General features: G+C 42.2%; 1 protein-coding gene across 1 annotated transcript in view; it reads left to right on the top strand.

Annotated features, from left to right (window-relative positions):
- The first annotated feature begins 8819 nt into the window (after positions 1 to 8819).
- ClC-b (chloride channel protein 7) overlaps positions 8820 to 15384 on the top strand; it is a 106508-nt gene continuing 99943 nt past the window's right edge. Inside the window, exon 1 of the mRNA XM_071689324.1 lies at positions 8820 to 12712. Coding sequence (XP_071545425.1) covers positions 12572 to 12712 — 141 coding nt within the window. The 5' untranslated portion in view covers positions 8820 to 12571. The remainder of the gene's footprint in view (positions 12713 to 15384) is intronic.

Below are 15384 nucleotides of genomic sequence, written 5' to 3'. Positions count from 1 at the left end.
CTTCATTTCACTCAGAGCCAAAACATCCAGGTTCCTTTCCTCAAACATACTACCTATCTCTCCTTTTTTCTCATCTTGGTTACATGCACACGCATTTAGACCCCCAATCTGAGCCTTCGAGGAGGATGAGCACTCCCTGTGTGACTCCTTCTGTTTTTCCTTATAGAAAGTTAAAATACAAGGATGGGAGGGTTTCTAGCCCCCCCGCTCACGTCCCCTTTAGTTGCCTTCTATGACACATGAGGAATGCATGGGAAGTATTCTTTCTCCCCTTTATATATAGTGTGGGGCTGGAAATCCTCCCCTCCTGTTTTACTTTTTCCAAAAGAAGGAACAGAGAAGGGGGCCAAGTGAGGATGTTCCCTCTGAGGCTCAGTCCTCTGTTCTTAAAGCTACCTTGCTAATGCAGGAAATGGCGAGTATGTATGAAAAAAATATATTTATTTATATTTATTATACTTTGCTGCTGTCTCCCGCATTAGCAAGGTAGCGCAAGGAAACAGACAAAAGAATGGCCCAACCCAACCACATACACATGTATATACATACACGTCCACACATGTGCATATACATACCTATACATCTCAATGTACACATATATATATACAAGCACACATATACATATATACACATGTGCATAATTCATACTGTCTGCCCTTATTCATTCCTGTTGCCACCCCACCACACATGAAATGAAAACCCCCTCCCCCGCATGTATGTGAGGTAGTGCTAGGAAAAGACAACAAAGGCCACATTCGTTCACACTGTCATGTATAATAGCTGTCATGTATAATGCACCGAAACCACAGCTCCCTTTCCACATTCAGGCCCCACTAAACTTTCCATGGTTTACCCCAGATGCTTCACATGCCCTGGTTCAATCCATTGACAGCATGTCAACCCTGGTATACCACATCTTTCCAATTCACTCTATTCCTTGCACTGTCCTCAAATATTTCATTTCCAGCACATCCACCCTCCTCCGCACAGCTCTATCTATAGCCCATGCCTCGCAACCATATAACATTGTTAGAACCATTATTCCTTTAAACATACCCATTTTTGCTTTCCAAAATAACATTTTAGCCTTCCACACATTTTTCAATGCTCCCAGAACTTCCCCCCCTCCCCCACCGTGTGACTCACTTCCACTTCCATGGTTCCATCCGCTGCCAAATCCACTCCTAGATATTTAGAACACTTCTTTTCCTCCAGTTTTTCTCCACTCAAACTCACCTGCCAATTTACTTGTCCCTTAACCTTAAATATATTTTACTATATTTTTATTATTATTTTGCTTTGTCGCTGTCTCCCGTGTTTGCGAGGTAGTGCAAGGAAACAGACGAAAGAAATGGCCCAACCCACCCCCATACACATGTATATACATACATGTCCACACACGCAAATATACATACCCATACATCTCAATGTACACATTTATATACACACACAGACACATACATATATACACATGCACACAATTCACACTGTCTGCCTTTATTCATTCCCATCGCCACCTCGCCATACATGGAATAACATCCCCCTCCCCCCTCATGTGTGCGAGGTAGCGCTAGGAAAAGACAACAAAGGCCCCATTCGTTCACACTCAATCTCTAGCTGTCATGCAATAATGCCCAAAACCACAGCTCCCTTTCCACATCCAGGCCCCACAGAACTTTCCATGGTTTACCCCAGATGCTTCACATGCCCTGATTCAATCCATTGACAGCACGTCGACCCCAGTATACCACATCGATCCAATTCACTCTATTCCTTGCCCTCCTTTCACCCTCCTACATGTTCAGGCCCCGATCACTCAAAATCTTTGTCACTCCATCTTTCCACCTCCAATTTGGTCTCCCACTTCTCCTCGTTCCCTCCACCTCTGACACATATATCCTCTTGGTCAATCTTTCCTCACTCATTCTCTCCATGTACCCAAACCATTTCAAAACACCCTTTTCTGCTCTCTCAACCACACTCTTTTTATTTCCACACATCTGTCTTACCCTTACATTACTTACTCGATCAAACCACCTCACACCACATATTGTCCTCAAACATCTCATTTCCAGCACATCCACCCTCCTGCACACAACTCTATCCATAGCCCACGCCTCGCAACCATACAACATTGTTGGAACCACTATTCCTTCAAACATACCCATTTTTGCTTTCCGAGATAATGTTCTCGACTTACAAACATTCTTCAAGGCTCCCAGAACTTTCGCCCCCTCCCCCACCCTATGACTCACTTCCACTTCCATGGTTCCATCCGCTGCCAGATCCACTCCCAGATATCTAAAACACTTTACTTCCTCCAGTTTTTCTCCATTCAAACTTACCTCCCAATTGACTTGACCCTCAACCCTACTGTACCTAATAACCTTGCTCTTATTCATGTTTACTCGCAACTTTCTTCTTTCACACACTTTACCAAACTCAGTCACCAGCTTCTGCAGTTTCTCACATGAATCAGCCACCAGCGCTGTATCATCAGTGAACAACAACTGACTCACTTCCCAAGCTCTCTCATCTACAACAGACTGCATACTTGCCCCTCTTTCCAAAACTCTTGCATTCACCTCCCTAACAACCCCATCCATAAACAAATTAAAGAACCATGGAGATGTCACACACCCCTGCTGCAAACCTACATTCACTGAGAACCAATCACTTTCCTCTCTTCCTACATGTACACATGCCTTACATCATCGATAAATACTTTTCACTGCTTCTAACAACTTGCCTCCCACACCATATATTCTTAATACCTTCCACAGAGCATCTCTATCAACTCTATCATATGCCTACTCCAGATCCATAAATGCTACATACAAATCCATTTGCTTTTCTAAGTATTTCTCACATACATTCTTCAAAGCAAACACCTGACCCACACATCCTCTACCACTTCTGAAACCACACTGCTCTTCCCCAATTTGATGCTCTGTACATGCCTTCACCCTCTCAATCAATACCCTCCCATATAATTTACCAGGAATACTCAACAAACTTATACCCCTGTAATTGGAGCACTCACTCTTATCCCCTTTGCCTTTGTACAATGGCACTATGCAAGCATTCCGCCAATCCTCAGATACCTCACCATGAATCACACATACATTAAATAACCTTACCAACCAGTCATCAATACAGTCACCCCCTTTTTTAATAAATTCTACTGCAATACCATCCAAACCTGCTGCCTTGCTGGTTTTCATCTTCTGCAAAGCTTTTACTACCTCTTCTCTGTTTACCAAATTATTTTCCCTAACCCTCTCACTTTGCATATATATATATATATATATTTTTTTTTTTTTTTTTTTCATACTATTCGCCATTTCCCGCGATAGCGAGGTAGCGTTAAGAACAGAGGACTGGGCCTTTGAGGGAATATCCTCACCTGGCCCTCTTCTCTGTTCCTTCTTTTGGAAAATTAAAAAAAAAAAAAAAAAAAAAAAAAAAAAAAAAAAAAAAACGAGAGTTTGAATGGAGAAAAACTGGAGGAAGTGAAGTGTTTTAGATATCTGGGAGTGGATCTGGCAGCGGATGGAACCATGGAAGCGGAAGTGGATCATAGGGTGGGGGAGGGGGTGAAAATTCTGGGAGCCTTGAAGAATGTGTGGAAGTCGAGAACATTATCTCGGAAAGCAAAAATGGGTATGTTTGAAGGAATAGTGGTTCCAACAATGTTGTATGGTTGCGAGGCGTGGGCTATGGATAGAGTTGTCCGCAGGAGGATGGATGTGCTGGAAACGAGATGTTTGAGGACAATGTGTGGTGTGAGGTGGTTTGATCGAGTAAGTAACGTAAGGGTAAGAGAGATGTGTGGAAATAAAAAGAGTGTGGTTGAGAGAGCAGAAGAGGGTGTTTTGAAATGGTTTGGGCACATGGAGAGAATGAGTGAGGAAAGATTGACCAAGAGGATATATGTGTCGGAGGTGGAGGGAACGAGGAGAAGAGGGAGACCAAATTGGAGGTGGAAAGATGGAGTGAAAAAGATTTTGTGTGATCGGGGCCTGAACATGCAGGAGGGTGAAAGGAGGGCAAGGAATAGAGTGAATTGGAGCGATGTGGTATACCGGGGTTGACGTGCTGTCAGTGGATTGAATCAAGGCATGTGAAGCGTCTGGGGTAAACCATGGAAAGCTGTTTAGGTATGTATATTTGCGTGTGTGGACGTATGTATATACATGTGTATGGGGGTGGGTTGGGCCATTTCTTTCGTCTGTTTCCTTGCGCTACCTCGCAAACGCGGGAGACAGCGACAAAGCAAAAAAAAAAAAAATATATATATATATATATATATATATATATATATATATATATATATATATATATATATATATATATATCCCTGGGGATAGGGGATTAAGAATACTTCCCACGTATTCCCTGCGTGTCGTAGAAGGCGACTAAAAGGGGAGGGAGCGGGGGGCTGGAAATCCTCCCCTCTCGTTTTTTTTTTTTTTTTCTTTTTAATTTTCCAAAAGAAGGAACAGAGGGGGCCAGGTGAGGATATTCCAAAAAAGGCCCAGTCCTCTGTTCTTAACGCTACCTCGCTATCGCGGGAAATAGCGAATAGTATGAAAAAAAAATATATATATATATATATATATATATATATATATATATATATATATATATATATATATATATATATATTTATATTATTTTTTTTTTATTATACTTTGTCGCTGTCTCCCGCGTTTGCGAGGTAGCGCAAGGAAACAGACGAAAGAAATGGCCCAACCCCCCCATAAACATGTGTATACATACGTCCACACACGCAAATATACATACCTACACAGCTTTCCATGGTTTACCCCAGACGCTCCACATGCCTTGATTCAATCCACTGACAGCATGTCAACCCCGGTAGACCACATCGCTCCAATTCACTCTATTCCTTGCCCTCCTTTCACCCTCCTACATGTTCAGGCCCCGATCACACAAAATCTTTTTCACTCCATCTTTCCACCTCCAATTTGGTCTCCCTCTTCTCCTCGTTCCCTCCACCTCCGACACATATATCCTCTTGGTCAATCTTTCCTCACTCATTCTCTCCATGTGCCCAAACCACTTCAAAACACCCTCTTCTGCTCTCTCAACCACGCTCTTTTTATTTCCACACATCTCTCTTACCCTTACGTTACTCACTCGATCAAACCACCTCACACCACACATTGTCCTCAAACATCTCATTTCCAGCACATCCATCCTCCTGCGCACAACTCTATCCATAGTCCACGCCTCGCAACCATACAACATTGTTGGAACCACTATTCCTTCAAACATACCCATTTTTGCTTTCCGAGATAATGTTCTCGACTTCCACACATTCTTCAAGGCTCCCAGAATTTTCGCCCCCTCCCCCACCCTATGATCCACTTCCACTTCCATGGTTCCATCCGCTGCCAGATCCACTCTCAGATATCTAAAACACTTCACTTCCTCCAGTTTTTCTCCATTCAAACTCACCTCCCAATTGACTTGACCCTCAACCCTACTGTACCTAATAACCTTGCTCTTATTCACATTTACTCTTAACTTTCTTCTTTCACACACTTTACCAAACTCAGTCACCAGCTTCTGCAGTTTCTCACATGAATCAGCCACCAGCGCTGTATCATCAGCGAACAACAACTGACTGACTTCCCAAGCTCTCTCATCCCCAACAGACTTCATACTTGCCCCTCTTTCCAAAACTCTTGCATTCACCTCCCTAACAACCCCATCCATAAACAAATTAAACAACCATGGAGACATCACACACCCCTGCCGCAAACCTACATTCACTGAGAACCAATCACTTTCCTCTCTTCCTACGCGTACACATGCCTTACATCCTCGATAAAAACTTTTCACTGCTTCTAACAACTTGCCTCCCACACCATATATTCTTAATACCTTCCACAGAGCATCTCTATCAACTCTATCATATGCCTTCTCCAGATCCATAAATGCTACATACAAATCCATTTGCTTTTCTAAGTATTTCTCACATACATTCTTCAAAGCAAACATCTGATCCACACATCCTCTACCACTTCTGAAACCACACTGCTCTTCCCCAATCTGATGCTCTGTACATGCCTTCACCCTCTCAATCAATACCCTCCCATATAATTTACCAGGAATACTCAACAAACTTATACCTCTGTAATTTGAGCACTCACTCTTATCCCCTTTGCCTTTGTACAATGGCACTATGCACGCATTCCGCCAATCCTCAGGCACCTCACCGTGAGTCATACATACATTAAATAACCTTACCAACCAGTCAACAATACAGTCACCCCCTTTTTTAATAAATTCCACTGCAATACCCTCCAAACCTGCTGCCTTGCCGGCTTTCATCTTCCGCAAAGCTTTTACTACCTCTTCTCTGTTTACCAAATCATTTTCCCTAACCCTCTCACTTTGCACACCACCTCGACCAAATCACCCTATATCTGCCACTCTATCATCAAACACATTCAACTAACCTTCAGAATACTCACTCCATCTCCTTCTCACATCACCACTACTTGTTATCACCTCCCCATTTGCGCCCTTCACTGAAGTTCCCATTTGCTCCCTTGTCTTATGCACTTTATTTACCTCCTTCCAGAACATCTTTTTATTCTCCCTAAAATTTAATGATACTCTCTCACCCCAACTCTCATTTGCCCTTTTTTTCTCCTCTTGCACCTTTCTCTTGACCTCCTGCCTCTTTCTTTTATACGTCTCCCACTCAACTGCATTTTTTCCCTGCAAAAATCGTCCAAATGCCTCTCTCTTCTCTTTCACTAATACTCTTACTTCTTCATCCCACCACTCACTACCCTTTCTAATCAACCCACCTCCCACTCTCTCTCTTCTCATGCCACAAGCATCTTTTGCGCAATCCATCACTGATTCCCTAAATACATCCCATTCCTCCCCCACTCCCCTTACTTCCATTGTTCTCACCTTTTTCCATTCTGTACTCAGTCTCTCCTGGTACTTCCTCACACAAGTCTCCTTCCCGAGCTCACTTACTCTCACCACCCTCTTCACCCCAACATTCACTCTTTTTTTCTGAAAACCCATACAAATCTTCACCTTCGCCTCCACAAGATAATGATCAGACATCCCAACAGTTGCACCTCTCAGCACATTAACATCCAGAAGTCTCTCTTTCGCGCGCCTGTCAATTACCAATTACGTGTTAATTGACAGGTGCGCGAAAGAGAGACTTTTGGATATATATATATTTTTTTTTTTTTTTTTTTTTCCATACTATTCGCCATTTCCCGCGATAGCGAGGTAGCGTTAAGAACAGAGGACTGGGCCTTTGAGGGAATATCCTCACCTGGCCCCCTTCTCTGTTCCTTCTTTTGGAAAATTAAAAAAAAAAAAAAACGAGAGGGGAGGATTTCCAGCCCCCCGCTCCCTTCCCTTTTAGTCGCCTTCTACGACACGCAGGGAATACGTGGGAAGTATTCTTTCTCCCCTATCCCCAGGGATATATATATTTTTTTTTTTTTTTTTTTTTTTTTTTATACTTTGTCGCTGTCTCCCGCGTTTGCGAGGTAGCGCAAGGAAACAGACGAAAGAAATGGCCCAACCCCCCCCATACACATGTACATACGTCCACACACGCAAATATACATACCTACACAGCTTTCCATGGTTTACCCCAGACGCTTCACATGCCTTGATTCAATCCACTGACAGCACGTCAACCCCTGTATACCACATCGCTCCAATTCACTCTATTCCTTGCCCTCCTTTCACCCTCCTGCATGTTCAGGCCCCGATCACACAAAATCTTTTTCACTCCATCTTTCCACCTCCAATTTGGTCTCCCTCTTCTCCTCGTTCCCTCCACCTCCGACACATATATCCTCTTGGTCAATCTTTCCTCACTCATTCTCTCCATGTGCCCAAACCATTTCAAAACACCCTCTTCTGCTCTCTCAACCACGCTCTTTTTATTTCCACACATCTCTCTTACCCTTACGTTACTTACTCGATCAAACCACCTCACACCACACATTGTCCTCAAACATCTCATTTCCAGCACATCCATCCTCCTGCGCACATCTCTATCCATAGCCCACGCCTCGCAACCATACAACATTGTTGGAACCACTATTCCTTCAAACATACCCATTTTTGCTTTCCGAGATAATGTTCTCGACTTCCACACATTTTTCAAGGCTCCCAAAATTTTCGCCCCCTCCCCCACCCTATGATCCACTTCCGCTTCCATGGTTCCATCCGCTGACAGATCCACTCCCAGATATCTAAAACACTTCACTTCCTCCAGTTTTTCTCCATTCATACGATTCGCCATTTCCCGCATTTGCGAGGTAGCGTTAAGAACAGAGGACTGGGCCTTAGAGGGAAAATCCTCACCTGGCCCCCTTCTCTGTTCCTTCTTTTGGAAAATTAAAAAAAAAACGAGAGGGGAGGATTTCCAGCCACCCACTCCCTCCCCTTTTAGTCGCCTTCTACGACACGCAGGGAATACGTGGGAAGTATTCTTTCTCCCCTATCCCCAGGGATAATATATATATATATATATATATATATATATATATATATATATATATATATTTTTTTTTTTCTTTCTTTCGAACTATTCGCCATTTCCCGCGTTAGCGAGGTGGCGTTAGGAACAGAGGATTGGGCCTTTGAGGGAATATCCTCACATGGCCCCCTTCTCTGTTCCTTCTTTTGGAAAATTTAAAAAAAAAAAAATGAGAGGGTTGGATATATTGGATTACGTGTTAATTGATAGGCGAGCAAAAGAGAGACTTTTGGATATTAATGTGTTGAGAGGTGCAACTGGAGGGATGTCTGATCATTATCTTGTGGAGGCGAAGGTGAAGATTTGTAGAGGTTTTCAGAAAAGAAGAGAGAATGTTGGGGTGAAAAGAGTGGTGAGAGTAAGTGAGCTTGGGAAGGAGACTTGTGTGAGGAAGTACCAGGAGAGACTGAGTACAGAATGGAAAAAGGTGAGAACAAAGGAGGTAAGGGGAGTGGGGGAGGACTGGGATGTATTTAGGGAAGCAGTGATGGCTTGCACAAAAGATGCTTGTGGCATGAGAAGCATGGGAGGTGGGCAGATTAGAAAGGGTAGTGAGTTGTGGGATGAAGTAAGATTATTAGTGAAAGAGAAGAGAGAGGCATTTGGACGATTTTTGCAGAGAAATAGTGCAAATGAGTGGGAAATGTATAAAAGAAAGAGGCAGGAGGTCAAGAGAAAGGTGCAAGAGGTGAAAAAGAGGGCAAATAAGAGTTGGGGTGAGAGAGTATCATTAAATTTTAGGGAGAATAAAAAGATGTTTTGGAAGGAGGTAAATAAAGTGCATAAGACAAGGGAACAAATGGGAACTTCAGTGAAGGAGGCTAATGGGGAGGTGATAACAAGTAGTGGTGATGTGAGAAGATGGAGTGAGCATTTTGAAGGTTTATTGAATGTGTTTGATGATAGAGTGGCAGATATAGGGTGTTTTGGTCGAGGTGGTGTACAAAGTGAGAGGGTTAGGGAAAATGATGTGGTAAATAGAAAAGAAGTAGTAAAAGCTTTGCAGAAGATGAAAGCCGGCAAGGCAGCAGGTTTGGATGGTTTTGCAGTGGAATTTATTAAAAAAGGGGGTGACTGTATTGTTGACTGGTTCGTAAGGTTATTTAATGTATGTATGATGCATGGTGAGGTGCCTGAGGATTGGAAGAATGCTTGCATAGTGCCATTGTACAAAGGCAAAGGGGACAAAGGTGAGTGCTCAAATTACAGAGGTATAAGTTTTTTCGAGTATTCCTGGGAAATTATATGTGAGGGTAGTGATTGAGAGGGTGAAGGCATGTACAGAGCATCAGATTGGGGAATAGCAGTGTGGTTTCAGAAGTGGTAGAGGATGTGTGGATCAGGTGTTTGCTTTGAAGAATGTATGTGAGAAATACTTAGAAAAGCAATGGATTTGTATGTAGCATTTATGGATCTGGAGAAGGCATATGGTAGAGTTGATAGAGATGCTCTGTGGGAGGCAAGTTGTTAGAAGCAGTGAAAAGTTTTTATCGAGGATGTAAGGCATGTGTACATGTAGGAAGAGAGGAAAGTGATTGGTTCTCAGTGAATGTAGGTTTGCGGCAGGGGTGTGTGATGTCTCTATGGTTGTTTAATTTGTTTATGGATGGGGTTGTTAGGGAGGTGAATGCAAGAGTTTTGGAAAGAGGGGCAAGTATGAAGTCTGTTGTGGATGAGAGAGCTTGGGAAGTGAGTCAGTTGTTGTTCGCTGATGATACAGCGCTGGTGGCTGATTTATGTGAGAAACTGCAGAAGCTGGTGACTGAGTTTGGTAAAGTGTGTGAAAGAAGAAAGTTGAGAGTAAATGTGAATAAGAGCAAGATTATTAGGTACAGTAGGGTTGAGGGTCAAGTCAATTGGGAGGTAAGTTTGAATGGAGAAAAACTGGAGGAAGTGAAGTGTTTTAGATATCTAGGAGTGGATTTGGCAGCGAATGGAACCATGGAAGCAGAAGTGAATCATAGGGTGAGGGAGGGGGCGAAAGTTCTGGGAGCCTTGAAGAATGTGTGGAAGTCGAGAACATTATCTTGGAAAGCAAAAATGGGTATGTTTGAAGGAATAGTGGTTCCAACAATGTTGCATGGTTGCGAGGCGTGAGCTATGGATAGAGTTGTGCGCAGGAGGGTGGATGCACTGGAAATGAGATGTTTGAGGACAATATGTGGTGTGAGGTGGTTTGATCGAGTAAGTAATAATAGGATAAGAGAGATGTGTGGTGGTAAAAAGAGTGTTGTTGAGAGAGCAGAAGAGGGTGTTTTGTAATGGTTTGGTCACATGGAGAGAATGAGTGAGGAAAGATTGACCAAGAGGATATATGTGTCAGAGGTGGAGGGAACGAGGAGAAGTGTGAGACCAAATTGGAGGTGGAAAGATGGAGTGAAAAAGATTTTGTGTGATCGGGGCCTGAACATGCAGGAGGGTGAAAGGTGTGCAAGGAATAGAGTGAATTGGATCGATGTGGTATACCGGGGTCAATGTGTTGTCAATGGATTGAACCAGGGCATTTTGGAGCGTCTGGGGTAAACCATGGAAAGTTTTTTGGGGCTTGGATGTGGAAAGGGAGCTGTGGTTTCGTTGCATTATTACATGACAGCTAGAGACTGAGTGTTAACGAATGGGGCCTTTGTTGTCTTTTTCTAGCCCTACCTCACACTCATGAGGGGGGAGGGGGTTGTTATTTCATGTGTGGCGAGATGGCGATGGGAATGAAATTAAGGCAGACAGTATGAAATATGTACATGTGTATATATGTATATGTCTGTGTGTGTATATATATGTATACGTTGAGATGTATAGGTATGTATGTTTGCGTGTGTGGACGTGTATGTATATACATGTGTATATGGGTGGGTTGGGCCATTCTTTTGTCTGTTTCCTTGCGCTACCTCGCTAACGTGGGAGACAGCGGCAAAGCAAAATAAATAAGTATATATCCCTGGGGATAAGGGAGAAAGAATATATACCATGTATTCCCTTTGTGTTGTAAAAGACAACTGAAAGGGGAGGCAGTTGGGGGGCTGGAAATCCTACCCTCCAGTTTTGACTTTTCCAAAAAAATGAATTATTGATATATTCAATACTTGTTGAATTACAGAGATTTTTGCTTGTTTGTTTTTATTCTTTAATGATTCAGGCATTCTACACATGATACAGAGATATTTTTAGCTTGTATTTGAATTAGTAAAGAGGTGTTAGAATACTTGGTGAAAGGATATTTATTATCCAGTATGGCAGTATCATCTGAATTGTTTCAGTAGTGATAGTACTCAGAGATAATTATAACAGTTTTCAGACGAAAACAGTGAGCAGTAAAGAAGAAAGCCTGTAAAAGTTTAGAACATGAGCCATTAATGCTATATAATCCCACATTTGTAGTAATCTTCTCAGACCTAGATGATAATTGGGGTTAATGATATTATTGGTGATTATGAAAGGCGAGTCTTAGTCATTATGGTCATGAACCTTAGCCTTTGTACTGATCAAAGTTCTGAGCTTTGGTGGTGCTCATAATTGTTAGTTATAGTTTTTCCTTTCTTGATAGCTCTAAATTTGGGAACATTCAGTTATTTTGATTATGTTATTGCCACATAGACTTTGTTGTCATAGTGAACCTGAAATTGATGAGTGAGTATGCATGTTGAATATTGTTTTCTTATACACTTTTAAGAATGGGGTTAGGGGAAATTTTTAAATAAAGTAATGGTGTTGTAAAAGGAATTTGACAAGATAATACCATGCTTATTTGAAAAGTGAAGTGCACAAATGATCATGATTACCATGAATTGGAAGTTCAAAACATGTTTCGTAATTATTGTTTAGATAAGATCAATAAATAGTAAACAATATCTAATTTGAGATTGCTTATCACTAGGTGTACTCCCATTCCTATTGTATTTAATGTGGCATAACCTGTCCAGTATATCAGTATATCAGTGATATTAAACACATTAACATTAGACAAAATGAGTCAGTGTAATAAGAACCTGCTTACAATATTAGCCTAGAGAGATGGATTTAAGTGATAAAGTCAAAGCTTTGAAAGATGTTTTTTCAAGGAATTCACTTGCAAAAGTAGATCAAGAAATGATTACAATGCCATCAGAAAAAATGGACTTGAAGGGAAAAACATTTGAAAAAAGAAATTTGAGTGTAAGTTTTGCTAGTGACAGTATGATGATATGCTTTACATGATTTTTAATTAGGTCACATTATGTGTTATTTCATAGAATCATAAAGATTGAGGTTGGTGATTGATAGGATGTAGATAAGTCATCCAGGAAGTGCTATCATTCTGATGTAGGAGAATTGGAATGGTTTCTGGATCTGTCTTTCACCCTCCATATCAGGATAGCTGGCCTCACTTTTTATCTTATAAAGACTAAACAGCCAGGAATAGGCAAAGAAAATGCCTCATTTTCTCATATCCATTCCTTAGCTTTTATGTGTAATGTATCAAAACCTCAGCCTCCCCCTATCCACAACCAGGCACCACTGACCTTGCCATAGTTTCCCCTGGTTGCTTCACATATTGTGGTTCAGTCCATGAAGAGCACTTTGCCTCCTGTATATCACATTGCTCCAGTTCACTCTGTCTCATGCATGCCTTTCACCTTCCAGCACATTCTGGACCTGAGTACTCAACATCTCTTTCAGTCTCTCATTCCATCACCTACTTTATCATGTTCCCTCTAGTTCTGACATATGTATCCTCTTCGTCAACCTCTCCTCACTCATATGTATATTTTATTTATTTTTTTGCTTTGTCGCTGTCTCCCGCGTTAGCGAGGTAGCACAAGGAAACAGACGAAAGAATGGCCCAACCCACCCACATACACATGTATATACATACACGTCCAAACATGCACATATACATACCTATACATCTCAATGTATACATATATATACACGCAGACATATACATATATACACATATACATAATTCATTCTGTCTGCCTTTATTCATTCCCATCGCCACTCTGCCACACATGAAATAACAACCCCCTCCCCCTCATGTGCGTGAGGTAGCACTAGGAAAAGACAATAAAGGCCACATTCGGTCACACTCAGTCTCCAGCTGACATGTAATAATGCACCGAAACCACAACTCCCTTTCCACATCCAGGCCCCACAGAACTTTCCATGGTTTACCCCAGACGCTTCACATGCCTTGGTTCAATCTATTGACAGCACATCGACCGCGGTATACCACATCGTTCCAATTCACTCCATCTTTCCACCTCCAAGTTGGTCTCCCACTTCTCCTCATTCCCTACACTTCTGACACATATATTCTCTTGGTCAATCTTTCCTCACTCATTCTCTCCATGTGACCAAACCATTTCAAAACACCCTCTTCTGCTCTCTCAACCACACTCTTTTTATTACCACACATCTCTCTTACCCTGTTATTACTTACTCAATCAAACCATCTCACACCACATATTGTCCTCAAACATCTCATTTCCAGTGCATCCACCCTCCTGTGCACAACTCTATCCATAGCCCATGCCTCGCAACCATATAACATTGTTGGAACCACTATTCCTTCAAACATACCCATTTTTGCTTTCCGAGATAATGTTCTCAACTTCCACACATTCTTCAACGCTCCCAGAACGCTCCCCCACCCTATGATTCACAACCCCATCCATAAACAAATTAAACAACCATGGAGACATCACACACCTCTGCCGCAAACTTGCATTCACTGAGAACCAATCATTTTCCTCTCTTGCTACACATACACATGCCTTACATCCTCGATAAAAACTTTTCACTGCGTCTAACAACTTGCCTCCCACACCATATATTCTTAATACCTCCCACAGAGCATCTCTATCAACTCTATCATATGCCTTCTCTAGATCCGTAAATGTTACATACAAATCCATTTGCTTTTCTGAGTATTTCTCACATACATTCTTCAAAGCAATCACCTGATTCACACATCCTCTACAACTACCGAAACCACACTGCTCTTCCCCAATCTGATGCTCTATACATGCCTTCACCCTCTCAATCAATACCCTTCCATACAATTTCCCAGGAATACTCAACAAACTTATTCCTCTGTAATTTGAGCACTAACTCTTATCCCCTTTGCCTTTGTACAATGGCACTATGCAAGCATTCTGCCAATCCTCAGGCACCTGACCATGAGTCATACATGAGTCATTTTGCTTTGTCGCTGTCTCCCGTGTTAGTCAGGTAGCGCAAGGAAACAGACAAAAGAAAGGCCCAACCCACCCACATACATATGCATATACATACACGTCCACACACGCAAATATACATACCTATACATCTCAACGTATACATATATATACACACATAGACATATATACACATGTACATAATTCATACTGTCTGCCTTTAATCATTCTCATCGCAACCTCACCACACATGAAATAACCACCCCCTCCCCCCTCATGTGTGCGAGGTAGCGCTAGGAAAAGACAACAAAGGCCCCATTCGTTCACACTCAGTCTCTAGCTGTCATGTGATAATGCACCAAAACCACAGCTCCCTTTCCACATCCAGGCCCCACAGAACTTTCCATGGTTTACCCCAGACGCTTCACATGCCCTGGTTCAATCCATTGACAGCACGTCGACCCCGGTATACCACATCATTCCAATTCACTCTATTCCTTGCACGCCTTTCACCCTCCTTCATGTTCAGGCCCCGATCACTCAAAATCTTTTTCACTCCATCTTTCCACCTCCAATTTGGTCTCCCACTTCTCCTCGTTCCCTCCACGTCTGACACATATATCCTCTTGGTCAATCTTTCCTCACTCATTCTCTCCATGTGACCAAACC

Source organism: Panulirus ornatus, chromosome 46, assembly GCF_036320965.1.
Source record: "Panulirus ornatus isolate Po-2019 chromosome 46, ASM3632096v1, whole genome shotgun sequence".
NCBI lineage: Eukaryota > Metazoa > Arthropoda > Malacostraca > Decapoda > Palinuridae > Panulirus > Panulirus ornatus.
Note: the sequence above shows the minus strand (reverse complement) of the source record. Positions and strands in the feature narration are given on the sequence as shown.